Here is a 19588-nt window from a genome sequence, read left to right on the forward strand (position 1 = left end):
CAGAAGTGTGTTGTTCAGCCTCCATATGTTGGAATTTTTAATAGTTTTTCTCCTGTAATTGAGATATAATCTTAATGCATTATGGTCAGAAAAGATGCTTGAAAGGATTTCAGTTTTTTTGAATTTATCAAGGTTAGATTTATGGCCAGAATGTGATCTGTCCTGGAGAAGGTTCCATGAGCACTTGAGAATAAGGTGAAATTCATTGTTTTGGGGTGAAATGTTGTATAGATATAAATTTGGTCTAATTGGTCTAATGTATCATTTAAAGTTTGCACTTCTTTGTTAATTTTCTGTTTAGTTGATCTGTCCATAGGTGTGAGTGGAGTATTGAAGTCTCCTGCTATTATTATGTTCTTGTTAATTTTCCCTTTCATACTTGTTAGCATTTGTCTTACATATTGTGGAGCGCCTATATTGGGTGCATATATAATTATAATTGCTATATCTCCTTCTTGGATTGATCCTTTGATCATTATGTAGTGGCCTTCTTTGTCTCTTTTCACAGCATTTAGTTTAGTCTATTTTATCGCAAAATGGAAAAATCACAACAGAAAACACAGAAATACAAAAGATCATAAGAGACTACTATCAGCAATTATATGCCAATAAAATGGACAACGTGGAAGAAATGGACAAATTCTTAAAAATGTACAACTGTCCAAAACTGAACCAGGAAGAAATAGAAAGTCTTAACAGACCCATCACAAGCACGAAAATTGAAACTGTAATCAGAAGTCTTCCAGCAAAAAAAAAGCCCAGGTCCAGACGGCTTCACAGCTGTATTCTACTAAAAATTTCGACAAGGGCTAACACCTATCCTACTCAAACTCTTCCAGAAAATTTCAGAGGAAGGTAAACTTCCAAACTCATTCTCTGAGGCCACCCTCACACTAATACCAAATCCTGACAAAGATACTCCAAAAAAGGAAACTACAGGCCAATATCACTGATAAATATAGATGCAAAATTCCTCAACAAAATTCTAGCAATCAGAATCTAGCAACACATTAAAAAGATCATTAACCATGACCAAGTGGGCTTTATCCCAGGGATTCAAGGATTCTCTAATATCCACAAATCAATCAACGTAATTCACCACATTAACAGATTGAAAAATAAAAGCCATATGATTATCTCAATGGATGCAGAGAAGGCCTTTGAAAAAATTCAACATCCATTTATGATAAAAACTCTCCAGAAAGTAGGAATAGAAGGAATATACCTCAACAGAATAACAGCTATGTATGACAAACCCACAGCAAACATTATCCTCATTGGTGAAAAATTGAAAGCATGTCCCCTAAAGTCAGGAACAAGACAAGGGTGCCCACTTTCACCACTATTAATCAACATAGTTCTGGAAGATTTGGCCACAGCAATCAGAACAGAAAAAGAAATCAAAGGAATCCAAATTGGAAAAGAAGTAAAACTCTCACTGTTTGTAGATGACATGATCCTCTACATAGAAAACCCTAAAGACTCGACCAGAAAATTACTAGAGCTAATCAATGAATACCGTAAAGTTGCAGGATATAAAATCAACACACAGAAATTCCTTGCATTCCTATACACTAATAATGAGAAAGTAGAAAAAGACATTAAGGAAACAATTCCATTCACCATTGCAATGAAAAGAATAAAATACTTAGGAATATATCTACCTAAAGAAACTAAAGACTTATATATAGAAAACTATAAAACACTGATGAAAGAAATAAAAAAGGACAAAAAGATGGAGAAAAATATCATGTTAATGGATCAGAAGAATCAATATAGTGAAAATGAGAATATTACCCAAAGCAATTTGTAAATTCAATGCAATCCCTATCCAGCTACCAGCCATATTTTTCACAGAACTAGAACAAATAAATTCAAGATTTGCATGGAAATACAAAACACCCTGAATAGCCAAAGCAATCTTGAGAAAGAATGGAACTGGAGGAATCAACTTGCCTGACTTCAGGCTCTACTACAAAGCCACAGTCATCAAGACAATATGGTACTAGCACAAAGACAGACATATAGATCAATGGAACAAAATAGAAACCCCAGAGATAAATCCACACACATATGGACACCTTATCTTTGACAAAGGAGGCAAGAATATACAGTATAGTAAAGACAATCTCTTTAACAAGTGGTGCTGGGAAAACTGGTCAACCACTTGTGAAAGAATGAAACTAGATCACTTTCTAACACCACACACAAAGATAAACTCAAAATGGATTAAAGATCTAAATGTAAGACAAGAAACTATACAACTCCTAGAGGAGAACATAGGCAAAACACTCTCCGACATGAATCACAGCAGGATCCTCTATGATCCACCTCCTAGAATTCTGGAAATAAAAGCAAAAGTAAACAAATGGGATCTAATTAAAATTAAAAGCTTCTGCACAACAAAGGAAAATATAAGCAAGGTGAAACGACAGACTTCTGAATGGGAAAAAATAATAGTAGACAAAGGAAGTGACAAACGACAAATCTCAAAAATATACAAGCGACTTATGCAGCTCAATTCCAGTAAAACAAACGACCCAATCTAAATATGGACAAAGAACTAAATAGACATTTCTCCAAAGAAGATATATGGATGGCTAACAAACACATGAAAAGATGCTCAACATCACTCATTATTAGAGAGATGCAAATCAAAACCACAATGAGATACCACTTCACACCATTCAGAATGTCTGGGATCCAAAAATCTGCAAGCAATAAATGCTGGAGAGGGTTAGGAGAAAAGGGTACCCTCCTACACTGTCGATGGGAATGTAAACTAGTACAGCCACTATGGAGAACAGTGTGGAGATTCCTTAAGAAATTGCAAATAGAACTGCCTTATGACCCAGCAATCCTGCTGCTGGGCATACACATCAAGGAAACCAGAATTGAAAGAGACACATGACCCCAATGTTCATTGCAGCACTGTTTATAATAGCCAGGACATGAAAACAACCTAGATGTCCATCAGCAGATGAATGGATAAGAAAGCTGTGGTAGATATACACAATGGAGTATTACTTAGCCATTAAAAACAATACATTTGAATCAGTTCTGATGAGTTGGATGAAACTGGAGCCGATTATACAGAGTGAAATAAGCCAGAAAGAAAAACACGAATACAGCATTCTAACACAGATACATGGAATTTAGAAAGATGGCAATGATGACCCTGTATGCAAGACAGCAAAAAAAGACACAGATGTGTATAGCAGGCTTTTGGACTCAGAGGGAGAGGGAGAGGGTGGGATGATTTGGGACAATGGCATTGAAACATGTATACTATCTTTTAAGAATCCAATCTCCAGTCTATGTCTGATGTAAGATACAGCATGCTTGGGGCTGGTGCAGAGGGATGACCCAGAGAGATGTTATGGGGAGGGAGGTGGGGCGGGGGGTTCATGTTTCATAACGCATGTACACCCGTAGTGGATTCATGACAATGTATGGCAAAACCAATACAGTATTGTAAAGTAAAACAAAGTAAAAATTAAAAAAAATTTTAAAAAAAGGAAGGAAAGAAGTGCATCAAGGCTGTAAATTGTCACCCTGCTTATTTAACCTCTATGCAGAGTACATCACAAGAAACGCTGTACTGGAAGAAACACAGGCTGGAATCAAGCCTGCTGGGAGAAATATCAATAACTTCAGATATGCAGATGACTCCACCCTTATGACAGAAAGTGAAAACGAACTAAAAAGCCTCTTGATGAAAGTGAAAGAGGATACTGAAAAAGTTGGCTTAAAACTCAACTTTCAGAAAACAAAGATCATGGCATATGGCCCTATCACTTCATGTGAAAAAGATGGAAAAATAGTGGAAACAGTGTCAGACTTTATTTTGGGGGGGCTCCAAAATCACTACAGATGGTGACTGCCAGCCATGAAATTAAAAGACACTTACTCCTTGGAAGAAAAGTTATGACCAACCTAGATAGCATATTCATAAGCAGAGACATTACTTTGCTGACTAGGGTCCGTCTAGTCAAGGCTATGGTTTTTCCTGAGGTCATGTATGTATGTGAGAGTTGGACTGTGAAGAAGGCTGCATGCCGAAGAATTATACTTTTGAACTGTGGTGTTGGAGAAGACTCCTGAAATTTCCTTGGACTGAAAAAAGATACAACCAGTCCATTCTGAAGGAAATCATCTCTGGGATTTCTTTGGAAGGAATGATGCTCAAGCTGAAGCTCCAGTATTTTGGCCACCTCATGCAAAGAGTTGACTCATTGGAAAATACTGTGATGCTGGGAGAAATCGTGGGCAAGAGCAGAAGGGAATGACAGAGGATGAAATGACTGGATGGCATCACTGACTCGGTAGACGTTAGTCTGAGTGAACTCCAGGAGTTGGTGATGGACAGGGAGGCCTGGCGTGCTGCAATTCAGTGGTCACAAAGTGTTGGACATGACTGAGCAACTGAACTGAACTGAACTGAACTGAAAGTTACCTGGCCTCAAAAAGAGCTGAGAAGAGTAGTGAAGCTAAACGAAAAGAGAAAAAGGAAAACGATACACATTTGGATCCAGAGTCCTAAGGAATAGTAAAAAGAAATAACACCTTCCACAGTTATCAAAGCCAATAAGTAAAGGAAATGAATAGAATTGTATCCTTACTGATCTCATCAAGAAAATCAGAGATTCCAAGGGAAAATTTCATACACAGGTGGACACAATAAAGGACAGAAATGGTAGAGACATAACAGAAGTAGAAGCTATTAAGAGGAGGTGGGAAGAATAAACAATGAACTATGCCCAAAGGATCTTCATGATCCAGTGAAGGACGATGGTATGATCATTCACCTAGCGCCGGACGTCCTGTAATACAAAGTCTAGGGGACTTAGGAAGCATACTTACCAACAAAGCTCGAGGAGGTGATGGAATTCAGTTGAGATATTTCAAATTCTGAAAGAAGATGCTCCGAGTGTGCTGCCTTCTATATGCCAGCAAATTTGGGAGACTCAGTGGTGGCCAGAGGACTGCAAATGATCAGTTTTCTTTCCAACCGCAAAGAAAGGCAATCCAAAGAATGTCCACACAACTGCTTAATTGCATACATCTCACACAGTCACGAAGAAGGCAATGGCAACCCACCCCAGTACTCTTGCCTGGAAAATCCCATGGATGGAGGAGCCTGGTAGGCTTCAGCCCATGGGGTCGTGAAGAGTCAGACACGACTGAGTAACTTCACTTTTTTTTTCACTTTCAAGCATTGGAGAAGGAAATGGCAACCCACTCCAGTGTTCTTGCCTGGAGAATCCCAGGGACAGCAGAGCATGATGGGCTGCTGTCTATGGGGCCACACAGAGTCAGACACGACTGACGCGACTTAGCAGCAGCAGCAACAGCACAGAGTCGCAAAGAACTGCTCAAAATTCCCCAAGCCAAGTTTCAACAGAATGTGAACCATGAGTTTCCAGATGTTCAAGCTGGATTTACAAAGGGCAGGGGAATCCGAGATTAAATTGTCAACACCTATTGTGTCCTCCAAAAAGCAAGATAACTCCAGGAAAGCATCTACTCCTATTTGCCTATGCAAAAGACTGATTGACACAACAAAATAACACAAGAGAAAAATCACATCAAAACGTGAAATATTCTTCAAAACACGGGAATACATGCCTCCCGAGAAGTCGCACATCCGTGTTAATATAATAAATATTTATCACCCTGGAAAATTTTCTCAGTAAATAGCAAAGGTGAATTATGATAGTAGTGCAGGTTATAGAACGTTGTTGAGTAATGTGTAGAGCATTTGACTGGTTATTACATTTCTTTATTGATAATTCAGTAATCACTTAAAATGTGTCATTGGCAGGATCTATGTTTCAGCTGATGTGAAAGATACATTGAGGACCTGATATCTGTGCTCTCCTTCATGGGAGGGCAAACATAAGTTCCTTCCAATCCAAAGAAAGTGTTGAGACAAAGTTGTGAGAAGGGGCTTAGCATGATTGAAAATAATTTGCGTGATTGTAGCTTCAGAAGCACAGTATAAGAGAAAGATAATGAAATTACTAAGGAAAACAGATATCATGTTGTTCAAGAACTTTTTAACCACGCTGATGTGCTGCAGTCACCACCAGGAATTTATTCTGTCTCTGTGGCGACAGATAAGCAACGTCTAAAAATGCATTTAGAATTACAGGGTGGAATCTTGGTGTCAGGAAATAAAGAGGGTTCTTAAGGACAGCAGAACAAAAATGACCCTATAGAATACCACTTGTAAAGTACATATCTTGTGCTGACCATGGGCCAGTCACTGGTTATGTCATGTTATCTTTGTTATCACAGTGATGGCATAATTGTGATCAAGATTTTGGACATGCTACAATATCTATATTTTCAAGGACAGAATGAATTTCTATAATGAAAGCAATCGCTGTCTAACATTTCAAGACTCTACCAGTAACTAATAGAATATAATGTGTGAATGCACTAAAGTTCATACTGTGTATTTTCATTTGTCTAACATTATTTGCATCTCTTCCTTCACCCATACCATCCTAATTTAGCACCCCTTCATTTCATCAGGGATGGTTTCAGAAGTCACTTTACATCCATTACCTCTTTTCGCTTTGTTCTCATTTTCTTGCTTATGAATATTATATCAGGTGTCATTTACCTAGGATGCATAACAAATGTTTTCTTGAACTGACAAGTTTATAAAACCATGCAGTAAAATAGCCAACCATTGAATTAAAGCCTCATTTTACTCTTCCTTGTTTGAAAATAAAAAATGAAACTATGAAGATGAACATGGAAATTTATTGTTCAAATACAAGAATTGTAGATATTTGTTGACATCTACGAATGTAAATTTCAATCTCCTTTAGGCTCCATAATCTGACACGTATTTGATAGATCATTTTTAATTAGGATGGTTTTCACATAATGATGATTATTGATGAGTTTACTTGAAAGAGAGGAGGCAGATGTATAAGCTATTGTTGGCACTGAGAACCATGAGTTGCCTCTCTCTTGCAGGTTAAGAAAAGGACTGTCATGGGCTGAAATATCGCTATGCCTGTCTGGAAATTTAGAAGATCCCACCATCAGTCCAGAATAACTGCTCTGTAATGGAGATTCGATGTGGTTCCGAGAAGTAGATGTAGTTGTTGTAGCAAAGTCCTCAACGTAGCCATTTACTTGAGTGTAGCTGCTCTGTGAGTGCCAACTAAAAATGTTCAACTTTTGTAAAACATCAGGTTGATCTACCACAATCTGGTCTGTGTGTCTAACTGATATTGCTGATGGGGTAGGTAAGGCACATGGAGATAGGGCACTTGTATTAGCGACTATCTGGCTGGTATGAGGCTTTTGTATGAAAGGCACACTTAAACTTGTGGAGGCTGGAAATGTGCTCTCTCCACTCATTTCTGGAAGAAATTCAGAGTTATGATCATCTTTTTTGACACTTGCTTTAGCATGCTTCTTGTTACCTTGAACTAATGAAGATATTGGAGACACATTGTTGATTCCAACTCTTCTTTGCATTCTTACTAAAAGTTGGGGATGGCCTCTTTTGAAATTTGGATTATAGTAGGTCTGTGACTAAAATCAAAGAATTAAATTATTTAGTTTCTTTATAAACCAAGGTAAAACTGACAAACAAAGCTAAGTTATAAAAACGTATTCCTTTAATGGAACCAATTAAATAACATCAAATCAAATACCTCTGTTGGTAGTTTTAATACGTAACATGTTAGAGAGAATATGCTCAACTAAAAGTATGTTGTATATATACAGTAAATACCACTTTAAGTAGCTTCAGAACTTATATCTGGTTTCAAGTTGCTAGGAAAGTTTGTTAACATCCAATACTTTAACCTCTGGCTGTTTTCAACTTCAAAAAAATAAAACTTTTTCAACAATTTGTTATCTCAAGTTTAAATTCCGATTTAGCTACATATATGAACATGCTTTCTAGGTCACATGATTTAATCTGACATATTGCCAAAAAGTGAAAATTTTGGAATACCTTACTCAAAAGAGAGATGTTGTTTTCTTCTTCCAGAAAGACAGGTAGTGAAGCCGATCTTTGAACAGTTTGCCGCTTTTTATGAAATCCATAAAGGTTAAGCTGTCGAATTAAACTTTTCATGCTCTTGGTTTCAAATATTCTGAAAGGATCCTTTCTTTCCAAGACTTCTTTCTTAAAGAGTTCTTCATTGATCACTATACATGTGCCTGTGTCATCCCACCAAATAGATTCAAACTGATCACTTTCAACTATATTCCAAAGTTTTTGTGGAAATGTGAGTGAAAGAAAATCATTCACATCATCTGTTTCAGTGACAGAATATGTGTAGTGTGGCCTTTTGATCACAAGATCCTCAGATAAAGCCTGAAAAGCATATTCTTCAATCATAGATCTCAAAACTGAGTCCCCAGTTGTGTAATCATACAAAGAAAATCTAATGGAGGTTTCTGAATCAGTGGATTCATCTATAGGAGGCCCATCTTGAATTTCTGGAGAAATATGTGCCATCTCAGAGAAACCTTTCTTCAGATAATTTTCTCATTTGTCTGGTTTTACACACTGCGACTTCAAATGATGTTTGCCTGGCCTGCAGAGAGAAACTCTCTAGACCATCACAGAGGTCCTCCCAGTCAAACAGCTGTGACATCACAAAATCACTGGTCTCCTAGCAACCGAAAGTTAGTTGTGACATCACAAAGTTACTGGTCTCCTAGCAATTGAAGGGTAATTTTCAACCAGTGTGTACATCAGCATCAACTTAAGATACAGACTGCTGACAGAAATAGTAACCAAAACCATGAAGCATGCAAAATCTCATTACTAAAGTTTTTTTTTTTTTTTCCTTTTTTTTTTTTTTGGTTGCTGTGTTTGGGATGGCCTTTCTCTTTCTGACAGTTTGTGGTTCCTATTTATTGTGGAGGTTCCTCCCTGTGGGTGGGGTTGGACGAGTGGCTTGTCAAGTTTCCTGGTTAGGGAAGCTTGCATCACTGTTCTGGTGAGTGGAGCTGCATCTCTTCTCTTTGGAGTGCAATGAAGTGTCCAGTAGTGAGTTTTGAGATGTCTACAGGTTTGCTGTTTGGGGAGCCTGTATATTGAAGCTCCTGTCTATGTTCCTGTGTTGCTGGAGAATTTGCGTGGTATGTCTTACATAATATTCAATAATCGAGTAGATTTTGAATCATTCTACATTTGGGTTTTATTTTTGTTTTTCCATTTCTATTATACCTAAAATGAATTAAAAGCCATTGCCCTTTTTTTCATACATACACTTATGCATAGACAGGTATATATATGTATATATGTCAAAATATACTTTTAGTCAACTTTATTTAGGTTACCAAACTCATTGCTAGCTCCCAAGATCTTAAATAAACTGTTTGGGAAGCCTTACACTACTGAATATCTTTCTGGCTGAAACATACAGATCTTGTTGCCCGAAAAGCTCTCCTTTAATCTAGCTCATTTTTCACTATTCTTTCTGTAATAAGAGTTAGGGATCATACTTATGAGGGCACCTTGAACCCAGAAAATTGCGACTCGAATTTACTTAGAGATATTGTTCAAAACATGCTGTTGTTTTCTTCGCATCGGATAGAACTTTATTCTATGTATTTTTAATATAAATTTACTTTAACAGTAGTCTAATTGCTTTACAATATTGTATTGGTTTTGCCATACATTAACATGGATCTGCCACAGGTGTGCACGTGTTTCCTATCCTGAAAACTTCTGCTACCTCCCTCCTCAAACCATTCCTCATGGTTATCCCAGTGCACCAGCCCCGAGGATCCTGTATCATGCATCAAACTGGTCTGGCGATTCGTTTGACAAATGATATTATACATGTTTCAATGCCATTATCCCAAATCATCCCACCCTCGCCCTCTCTCACCGAGTCCAAAAGACTGATCTATACATCTGTGTCTATTTTGCTATCTTACATACAGGTTTATCATTACCATCTTTCTAAATTCCACATATATGCGCTTATTTATTCTACTGGTATTTTTGTTTCTGGATAACTTCAATATGTATAATAGGCTTCAGTTTCATCCACCTCATTAGAACTGATTGAAACGTATTCTTTTTAGTGGCTGAGTAATACTCCGTTGTGTATATGTACCACAGCTTTCTTATCCATTAGTCTGCTGATGGACATCCATAATGCATCTATGTCCTGGCTATTAGAAATAGTGCTGTGATGAACATTGGGGTACACTTGTCTCTTTCAATTCTGGTTTCCTTGGTGTATATGCTCAGCAGTGGGATTGCTGGGGTCGTATGACAGTTCTATTTACAGTTTTGTTTGCTTGTTTGTTTTTTAAGGAATCTCCACAGTGTTCTCCATAGTGGCTGTACTAGTTTGCAATCCTACTAACAGTGTAAGAGGGTTCCCTTTTCTCTACACCCTCCCCAGTACTTATTGCTTGTAGACTTTTGGATAGCAGTCCTTCTGACTGGCATGAAATGGTACCTCATTATGGTTTTGATTTGCATTTTTCTGATAATGAGTGATGTTGAGCATCTTTTCATATGTTTGTCTGTTAGCATTCCGTATGTCATCACTGGAGAAATGTTTGTTTAGTCCTTTTGCCTATTTTATCATGGGGTCGTTTATTTTCCTGGAATTGAGGTTCAAGAGTTGTTTGTATATTTTTGAGATTAATTCTTTGTTAGTTGCTTCAGTTCTGTTCAGTTCAGTTCAGTTCAGTTCAGTTCAGTCGTGTGTGACTTTTTGAGACCCAATAAACTGCAGCACATCATGACTCCCTGTCCATTACCAACTCCCGGAGTTCACGCAGACTCATGTCCATCGAGTCAGTGATGCCATCCAGCCATCTCATCCTCTGTCATCCCCTTCTCCTGCCTCCAATCCCTCCAAGCTTCAGAGTATTTCCAATGAGCCAACTCTTCACATGAGGTGGCCAAAGTACTGGGGTTTCAGCTTGAGCATCATTCCTTCCAAAGAACACCCAGGAATGATCTTTAGAATGGACTGGTTGGACCTCCTTGCAGTCCAAGGGACTCTCAAGAGTCTTTTCCAACACTACAGTTCAAAAGCATCAATTCTGCAGTGCTCAGCTTTCTTCACAGTCCAACTCTCATATCCATATATGACTATTGGAAAAACCATAGTCTTGACTAGACAGAACTTTGTTGGCAAGATAATGTCTCTGCTTTTCAATATGCTATCTAGGATGGTCATAACTTTCCTTTCATAGAGTAAGTGCCTTTTAATTTCATGGCTGCAATCAATATCTGCAGTGATTTTGGAGCCCCCCCCAAATAAAATCTGACACTGTTTCCCTATCTATTTCCCATGAAGTCATGGGACTGGATGCCATGATCTAGTTTTCTGAATTTTGAGCTTTCAGGCAACATTTTCACTCTCCTCTTTCAGTTTCATCAAGAAGCTTTTTAGTTCCTTATCACTTTCTGCCATAAGAGTGGTGTCATCTGCATATTTGAGGTGATTGATATTTCTCCTGGCAGTCCTCGTTCCAGCTTGTGCTTCTTCCAGCCCAGCGTTTCTCATCATGTACTCTGCATATAAATTAAACAAGCAGAGTCACAATCGATAGCCTTGACGGACTCATTTTCCTATTTGGAACCAGTCTGTAGTTCCATGTCCTGTTCTAACTGTTTTTTCTTGACCTGCATACAGGTATCTCAATAGGCAGGTCAGGTGGTCTGGTATTCCCATTTCTTTCAGAATTTTCCACAGTTTATTGTCATCCACACAGACAAAGACTTTGACATAGTCAATAAAGCAGAAATAGATGTTATTCTGGAACTCTCTTGCTTTGTCAATGATCCAGCTGATGTTGGCATGTTGATCTCTGGTTCCTCTGCCTTTTGTAAAACCTGCTTGAACATCTGAAAGTTTATGTTTCATGTATTACTGAAGCCTGGCTTGGAAAATTTTGAGCATTACTTTACTAGCATGTGAGATGGATGCAATTGCGTGGTGATTTGAGCATTCTTTTGGATTGCCTTTCTTTGGGATTGAAATGAGAACTGACCTTTTCCAGTCCTGTGGCCACTGCCGAGTTTTCCAAATTTTCTGAGGTATTGAGTGAAGTACTTTCACAGCATCATTAAAAGGGGTCAAAATCCCTAAACAGACATTTCTTTAAATAAGACATACAGATGGCTAACAAACACAGGAAATATACTTAAAATCATTCATTATTAGAGAAACAAAAATTTAAAATTAATGTGTAGTCATATCACACTGTTCAGAGTGACGGTCATCAGAAATTCTACAAGCACGAAATCCTGGAGAGAGTGTGGAGAAAAGTTAATCCTAATACACTGTTAGTGGTACCACAAACTGGTACAACCTGTATGCAGAACAGATTGGAGATTCCTTGAGAAACTTGGACTAGAACTGTCATATGACTGAACAACCCCACTTCTTGGCATATACCCAGAAGGAATTACAATGGAGAAACACATGTACCCCAGTGTTTATTTCAATTCTCTTTACAAAAGCTATGACATGGAAGTAATCTAGATGCACATCAGCCAATGAAAATATAAGGAAGTTTTGCTATGTATCCAAATGGAATATTGCTTAGCTAGAGAAAAAAATATATATTTGTGTCACTTTTAATGAGGCAGTTCAACCTGCAGCCTATTATTCAGAGTAAAAAAAAAAATTAGAAAGAGGGAGGCAATTCTTGTTTATTAATGCATATAAATAAGATTTAGGAAGACAATAACAATGATCCTCCCTGAAGGCTAGTAAAAAAGATCCACATATAAAGAACATACACTTAGACTCAATGGGAAAGTTCAAGGTTGGGATGATTTGAGAAAATAGCATTGAAACAGATACAATACCACATATAAAAGAGATGACCAGTGCAAGTTCAATGCATGAAAGATGCATCTCATTCTTGTGCTGTGGAAGAACACAGAAGCATGGGGTAACAAGGGAGGTTTAAGTTGTGTTCAGGATAGGGGGACACATGAATCCATGTGCCTGATTCATGTCGATGTGTATGTCAAAAACAATCATAGTAATACACAGTAATTCTATTCCAATTAAAATAAATCATTTTTAAAATAAATATGAAGAAATAAAATTAAATGCATTCAGAAATAGCAGGGACATGCTCCAGAATGCAACCTCAACAGTTGTTTTATATCTATTCAAGAAAGTGGGCTAAGGAGGGGCAGAACATGTGTGCTGGTAAAGCAGCCGAAAGTCAAAGAAGATAAGCTTGAGACTGCAACTATGTAGTTGCAGCATGACCTCAGTATCATATTCTAAGTAGTGGAAGATGCATGTGGCAGAATGCAAGTTTACTAGATCAGCATGACTACTCTGGAGCATAGACAGAGTAGGAGTTAAATGCATGCACTTGAGCATCCTTTCAGGAGTGATGGTACATATGTTTCAGAGCGAAGATAAATAGGTTCAGCAAAAGTCCTCTAAAACAGTGGACAAATAGTTGTAAGAAGCAAGGTTCAGAATGGAAGCTCAGTATTTGATATAGACTTAGACTTAAATTGAAGAAAGTAGGGAAGACCACTAGATAATTTAGGTATGATCTAAATCAGATCCCTTATAGTGGTACAGTGGACATGAGAAGATATTTAAGGGATTAGGTATAATAGAGTGTTTGAAGAACTACATATGGATGTTCATGAAATTGTACAGGAGGCAGCGATCAAGACCATCCCCAAGAAAATGAATGCAAAAAGGCAAACGGTTGTCTGAGGAGGCCTTACAAATAATTAAGAAAAGAAGAGAAGCAAAAGCCAAAGGAGAAAAGGGAAGATATACCCATATGAATACAGTGTACCAAAGAATAGCAAAGAGAGATAAGAAAGACTTTCTCCGTGATGAATGCAAAAAATAGAGGAAAACAATAGAATGCGAAAGACTAGAGGTCTCTACAAGAAAATTAGAGATACCAAGGGAATATTTCATGCAAAGATGGACAAAATAAAGGACAGAAATTGTATGGACTGAACAGAAGCAAAAGATATTAAGAAGAGGTAGCAAAAATCTATACAGAAAAGATTGAAGAACTATACAGAAAAGATCTTCATGATCCAGATAATCATGATGATGTAATCACTCACCAGGAGCCAAACATCCTGGAATGTAAAGTCAAGTAGGTCCTAGGAAGCATTAATAGAACCAAAGCTAATGGAGATATGAAACTCCATTTGAGTGATTTCAAATCCTAATAGATAGTGCTGTGAAAGTGCTGAACTCAATATGCAAGCAAATTTGGAAAACTCAGCAGTGGCTACAAGACTGGAAAAGATCAGCTGTTTAAAGCTTGTTCTCTGTAGTGGTGAAATGTGTTCCACACAGAGTTAGACAGGACTGAAACAGTCCTGTGCAAATAGTTGCAAGTTTGTTTGTTTTTGTTTTTTTTTTTTTTAACCTGTGGCAGCTTTTTTCCAACGAGAGTTAACTATGAAGGTGGAGCAGCTGCTTGGCCTTGAGGGACCCAGGTGGTGTCAAGCTGGCAGGGTGCAGGGGCACAGACTGACTACAACACAGGAGTTATGGCCCTATCAGAGTCTTTTTTTTTTTTTTTAGCTCTTGTATCTGGCAATAAGAAGGCCTCTTTGGCCAGTGTTCTCCCTAGTTCCACCTATTCAGCCATTTAGAAGGCGTCCTTGCCTGGGATCCTTCTCTGTTGTTCACTGTGTCAGCACATAGAGAGACCTCCCTTGCTGGGGTCCTACTCTGTAGATCAGTGCATCTGACACTTAAAGGAGCATCCTGAGTGGGGTTCTACTCTAGTATGGTGCATCAGGCACTTAAAGGAGCACCCTGGGAGGTGTCCTGCTCTGCATTTCAGTGTGTTCAGCATTTGATGAGTCAGCCTCACTATTGTAGTAACTGCTGATGCTAGCATGTGGGGAGAGAGAGGCTATGGTGATTGCTCCACCCCCTACATGTGACTCGGTGATATTGCCTTGCTTTCATGGCTGCCTGGTTTTCCTGCACAGGTATACCCTACCACAGTGCCCTCCTTCACACCCCCTCTCTCCATCTCTCCCCAGTAAACAGCAGCCCTCACCTATGAATTACCCCCAGAATCCCTAAACTTCAGCTACCAGCCACTGTGCCTTTCAGGGGACACATGTCCTTGTCTGGGGTATGTAACGCTGCAGCAAGGACTCTCTGATTCTCATTGCATCTAGGTTTCCACAGATCAGCTGTTTCACTCTCTGTTTTAAAGGTTTATTCTATGATTCAGACGATTGACCCAATGTGGGATTGGACCTCTACTTCAGTTCCTTCACCCAATCAGGGAAGATTCAGTCCTACTAACACTCCTGGTTTTTTCCCCCAGTTCTTTCATCCTGCTGAGTTTTGCGTGGTTCTATATATTCTTTTCCACGTGTCAGGTACTCCTGTCTGCTTTCTGGTAATGTTCTGATTACTCTTCTGTGTCTGAAGGTGTATGCCTGATGTATCAATAGAGAGATGTACTCCACATCCACTTACAGCTCCACCATCTTATTCTCTCTCTCATCTCACGAGAGTTTTAGAGCACAGAATCCTCAGTGATAGTACGTGTGCTATAAAATGTGAGTTCAGATATACTCTTGAAGGCAAGCTCAGTGATTTTAGCACAGCTGATCTAAAGCATGCCTTTAGTGTTGGCCAGACACATGCTTCAGATGTTAAGAAAATTATTTATGGTGTGCCAATTCTAGAGCACAAGGTCAGTGGTTGTGTAACATTTCCTGTAGAATGCAAGTTCAATTTGGGAAAGAGGTATGCTCTGCAATGCAACTGAGCAGTTTTAGACATCTTGTGGTAGAGTACATGCTCAGTCGTGGTAGGAACTGTGCTCTAGTGTGCATTCAGCAGTGGCTGGATGCATGTTGCCAGTGCCAATGGGATGGCTTTAGACAGCCTGCTCTAAGGTGCAAGCACACTAGTGGCAGAATGTGTACTCCGGATTGCAAAATAAGCTGTTTCAGTACTTCCAGGCTAGAGGTGAGATGCAGTAGCGATGCATGCAGGCTCCAAAGTGCCATCCTATTATTTGTGTCACATCTGCTCTAAAGCACAGTCTAAGTAGCTGTGGGGAGGATCCTCAAAAGAACAATCTCAGGAGATGAAGCACGTGTTCTCTAAAGCAAAGATTCAGTATTAGAAGCATGCCTGCTCTAGATCATCGGTCTGTATTAACAGGGATATACCTAAAGTGTGTTTCACTGTTGAGAGGCATGCTGAAGAGTTAAGTTCAGCAGATGCAGCATGGCTGCTCTACATGTGCTTCGGAGTGTTGTCTCAGGAGTTGCAGTGCCCTTGCTCAAGAGTGCAGAGTGCAGAGGGACATGTTCTCTTGAACTCTGGGTTTTTTAATTTTTGGTTGCATATGCAGAGATAGAATTCAGAAAATATGATAGACCTGCTCTGCCACACAAGCTCAGTAGTGGAATGACAAGCCCTCAACAATGCAAGCACGAGGGTTGTGGCATATGTGTATTGTGACACATGATCAACTGAGGCAGGAAATATGACATATACACCAGGTCTGCAGTGGTTGCACATCATCCATAGATATACAGATACACTACTCACAGCTTGCCCAGTCTAGAGTGCTGGATGACTAGCAGCATAGTGGCTAGTATAAAATGCCACTGGACTAATTGTTGCACACACCTTCTAGAGCAATACCTCAAGGAAGTGACTTTATTCTTCAGAATTCAAGGTCACTAGTGGTCACACAGTTGATCTAGAATGAGGATCCACTCGTGGGTAGGATATATGTTTTACAATGCAGCCTCCTGGAGTAGGTGCTCCAGAGTGCAACCTCAGTAGTTGGGACACCTGCTCTAGAGTGCAGGAAGAAGAGTGGGAAAAATATGCAACAGAGGGTAAGCCAAGTAATTGGCAATTTTCAGCTGCAGAGTGTAGGCTCACAGGTTTAAGCACACAGGCCATGGATCAAGATTAGCAGTAGTGGAACTCATGCTCTATAAGGCAGGCTCAGCAATGGTAAAACAGTGTACCAGGGTACAAAATCAGTAGATGAAACATAAATGTTTTGGGGCCTGGGTTTACAAGTGGCAAGAAACATGCTTCAGAGTGTGAAATTAGTAATGGTCACACACATGCTCAAGTCCACATGCTCACTAGCTGTGCCATGCCTGCTTAGTGTAAGGACTCAGAAGTGACAAGTGTGCTGTAAGTGCTAGGATTTATACTGCTGGGATGCATGATTCAGTGTGCAGTTGTGTAGTTCAGGCATTCTTACTCTACAGCACAGTCTCAAGAGTGTCAGAACATTAGCTCTTGAAGGCACATGCAGTCATGTTGGGATATATGCTTCTGAGTAAACATCAGTAGTGCAAAATCCATGATGAAATGTGGGCACTCTACAGTCATGAAATCTGTACTCCCAGCTGCATGTTCAGTTACTGTGGCATGTGTGCAACTAGAGCATGTTCTCAGCAGAGCCCGGATGCCTGCACTTGTGCTCATGCTCAGTAGAGGTGTACCATGTCCTCCAGTGTTTAAACTCATTCTGTATACAGGAGTGCTGGCTCAGTTGTGTCCAGAAGGAAACTTCAGAGTGCAAGTTCAGTAACTGTTTAGGCACCCCTGAACTACAGTGCAGGTTGAGTAGTGGCCTGACTTACCTATAAAGCAACAAGCTAATGTTTGTGATATTTATGCTTTAGAGTGAAAGTTCAGCCGGTGATTAACTCTTGTTCAGAAAGGCAGTTTCAGCAATGCAGAGATGCAGAGTCCTGAGTGTAATATACCAAAAGTGTATGTGTACTTACAACAGGCATGTTTTAGGGACAGGCTCAGTACTGGAAGGCCACATACTCAAGAACTTGGGTTCAGGAGTGATGGGATGTATGCTCTACTGTGCAGTCTCAGTGATAGCAATGCACTTGTTCCAAATCCTGTTAATAGTCTCAATAGTGGCAGAAAGGGTGGTCCAGATTGGAAACTAGTAGTTCCAGTGAGCGTTTTCTAGATGGCGGCCTCAGTATTGACAGGCAAGTATTCCAGAGGGCAAGCTCAGTGTTGGTAGTGTGTGTGGCTTGAAACCAGAGAACTAAATGGCAACCCACACCCATATTCTTGCCTGGAGAATTCCATGGACAGAGGAGCCTGGTGGGCTGATGTCCATAGGTTCATGTAGAGTTGGACAAGGCTAAAGAGACTTAGCATTCATAGGCAAAGATAGTGGCAACCCACTCCAGTATTCTTGCCCAGAGAATCCCAAGGATAGAGGAGCCTGGTGGGCTGCTGTCTATGCGGTCACAAAGAGTCAGACACGACTGAAGTGACTTAGCAGCAGCAGCAGTGGAGGTCTGAAATCGGGGTTCAGTAGTTGTGAAAAGCTTCTTGCATTTTCAGTTGTTATGGCATGCCAGGTCCAGAGCACAGGTGCACTTGATTGTGATACTTATGCTCTAGAGTTGCAACGTATGTTCCAGAGTGCAAGCTAATTAGTACACATGCTCTAATTCAATTCTCAGTAAAAGCAGAATGCAAACTTGTGATTTCAACCTCAGTAGTTGCTGCATGCATAATCAGAAGTAGTGGTGCATACACTCCTAGTGCCAGATCATGAATTGCAGGATAATTGCCACGAAGTGGGGCACAACAGTGGTAAGAAGCATACTTCAGAGTGCAAACTAAGTAGCTTCTGGATGCATACTACAGAGGGTGAGCTGAGTAGCTTCACTGAGTTCATGGTTCACACTATGAGCTCAATAGTACTTGATGGTGTTATATTGACAGTATACATACTTTAGAGCACTTGCTAAAGTAGTGCTCTAAAGTAGTGGCAGAATGCATACCTTTGAATATAAACTCGCTAGACTTGTCCTCAGAAAAGGCAATGGCACCCCACTCCACCTCTCTTGCCTGGAAAATCCCATGGACAGAGGAGCCTGGTGGGCCACAATCCATGGGATCAGTAAGAATTGGACACGATTGAGCAACTTTGCTTTCACTTTTCACTTTCATGCATTGGAGAAGGAAATCGCAACCCACTCCAGTGTTCTTGCCTGGAGTATCCCAGGGATGGGGGGCCTCATGGGCTGCCATCTATGGGATCGCAGAGTCATACACAACAGAAGCGACTTAGCAGCAGCTGGCTGGTCCTAAGATGGGAGTGACATATGAGAAGGAGTTCAGTTTTTCCTCAGTAAGTACCTCAAAGATTGTCAGGATATGGAGTAACTTTCACTAAACAAGTTCTATATGCTGGCAGAGGACACCAGATACCCAGAAAGGCTAATCAATTTGCTCATAATGAGGCAGAAGAGATAAACAAGAAGAGGGAGACAAAAGTTTAGGGACAGAGACGGATTCTAGAACCAGACATGCAACAAAGGACTGGTTCTGAATTGTAACCCTGCTTGTTTAAATTAGATGCAGAGTACATAACGTGAAATGCCAGACTGGATGAAGCACAAGCCTGAATCAAGATTGCTGAGAGAAATGGCAATAACCTCAGATACACAGATGACAAAACCCATATAGCAGAAAGTGAAGAGGGACTAAAGAGGCTCTTGATGAAAGTGAAACAGGAGAGTGAAAATGCTGGCTTAAAACTCAACATTCAAAAAAAAAAACAAAAA

At 39.7% G+C, this 19588-nt stretch overlaps 1 protein-coding gene and 1 pseudogene across 1 annotated transcript; both read right to left on the reverse strand.

The window, feature by feature from the left end:
* LOC138431345 (testis-specific Y-encoded protein 1-like) overlaps positions 1–19588 on the reverse strand; it is a 373686-nt pseudogene that overhangs the window by 208545 nt on the left and 145553 nt on the right.
* On the reverse strand, positions 6829–8497 carry LOC138431393 (heat shock transcription factor, Y-linked-like). Its single transcript, XM_069573498.1, has 2 exons — positions 7988–8497; positions 6829–7560 (listed from the first exon to the last, which is right to left on the reverse strand). The coding sequence occupies exons 1-2, from the start codon at positions 8495–8497 to the stop codon at positions 6829–6831; spliced, it is 1242 nt and encodes a 413-aa protein (XP_069429599.1).

Source organism: Ovis canadensis, chromosome Y (genome assembly GCF_042477335.2).
Source record: "Ovis canadensis isolate MfBH-ARS-UI-01 breed Bighorn chromosome Y, ARS-UI_OviCan_v2, whole genome shotgun sequence".
Lineage (NCBI taxonomy): Eukaryota > Metazoa > Chordata > Mammalia > Artiodactyla > Bovidae > Ovis > Ovis canadensis.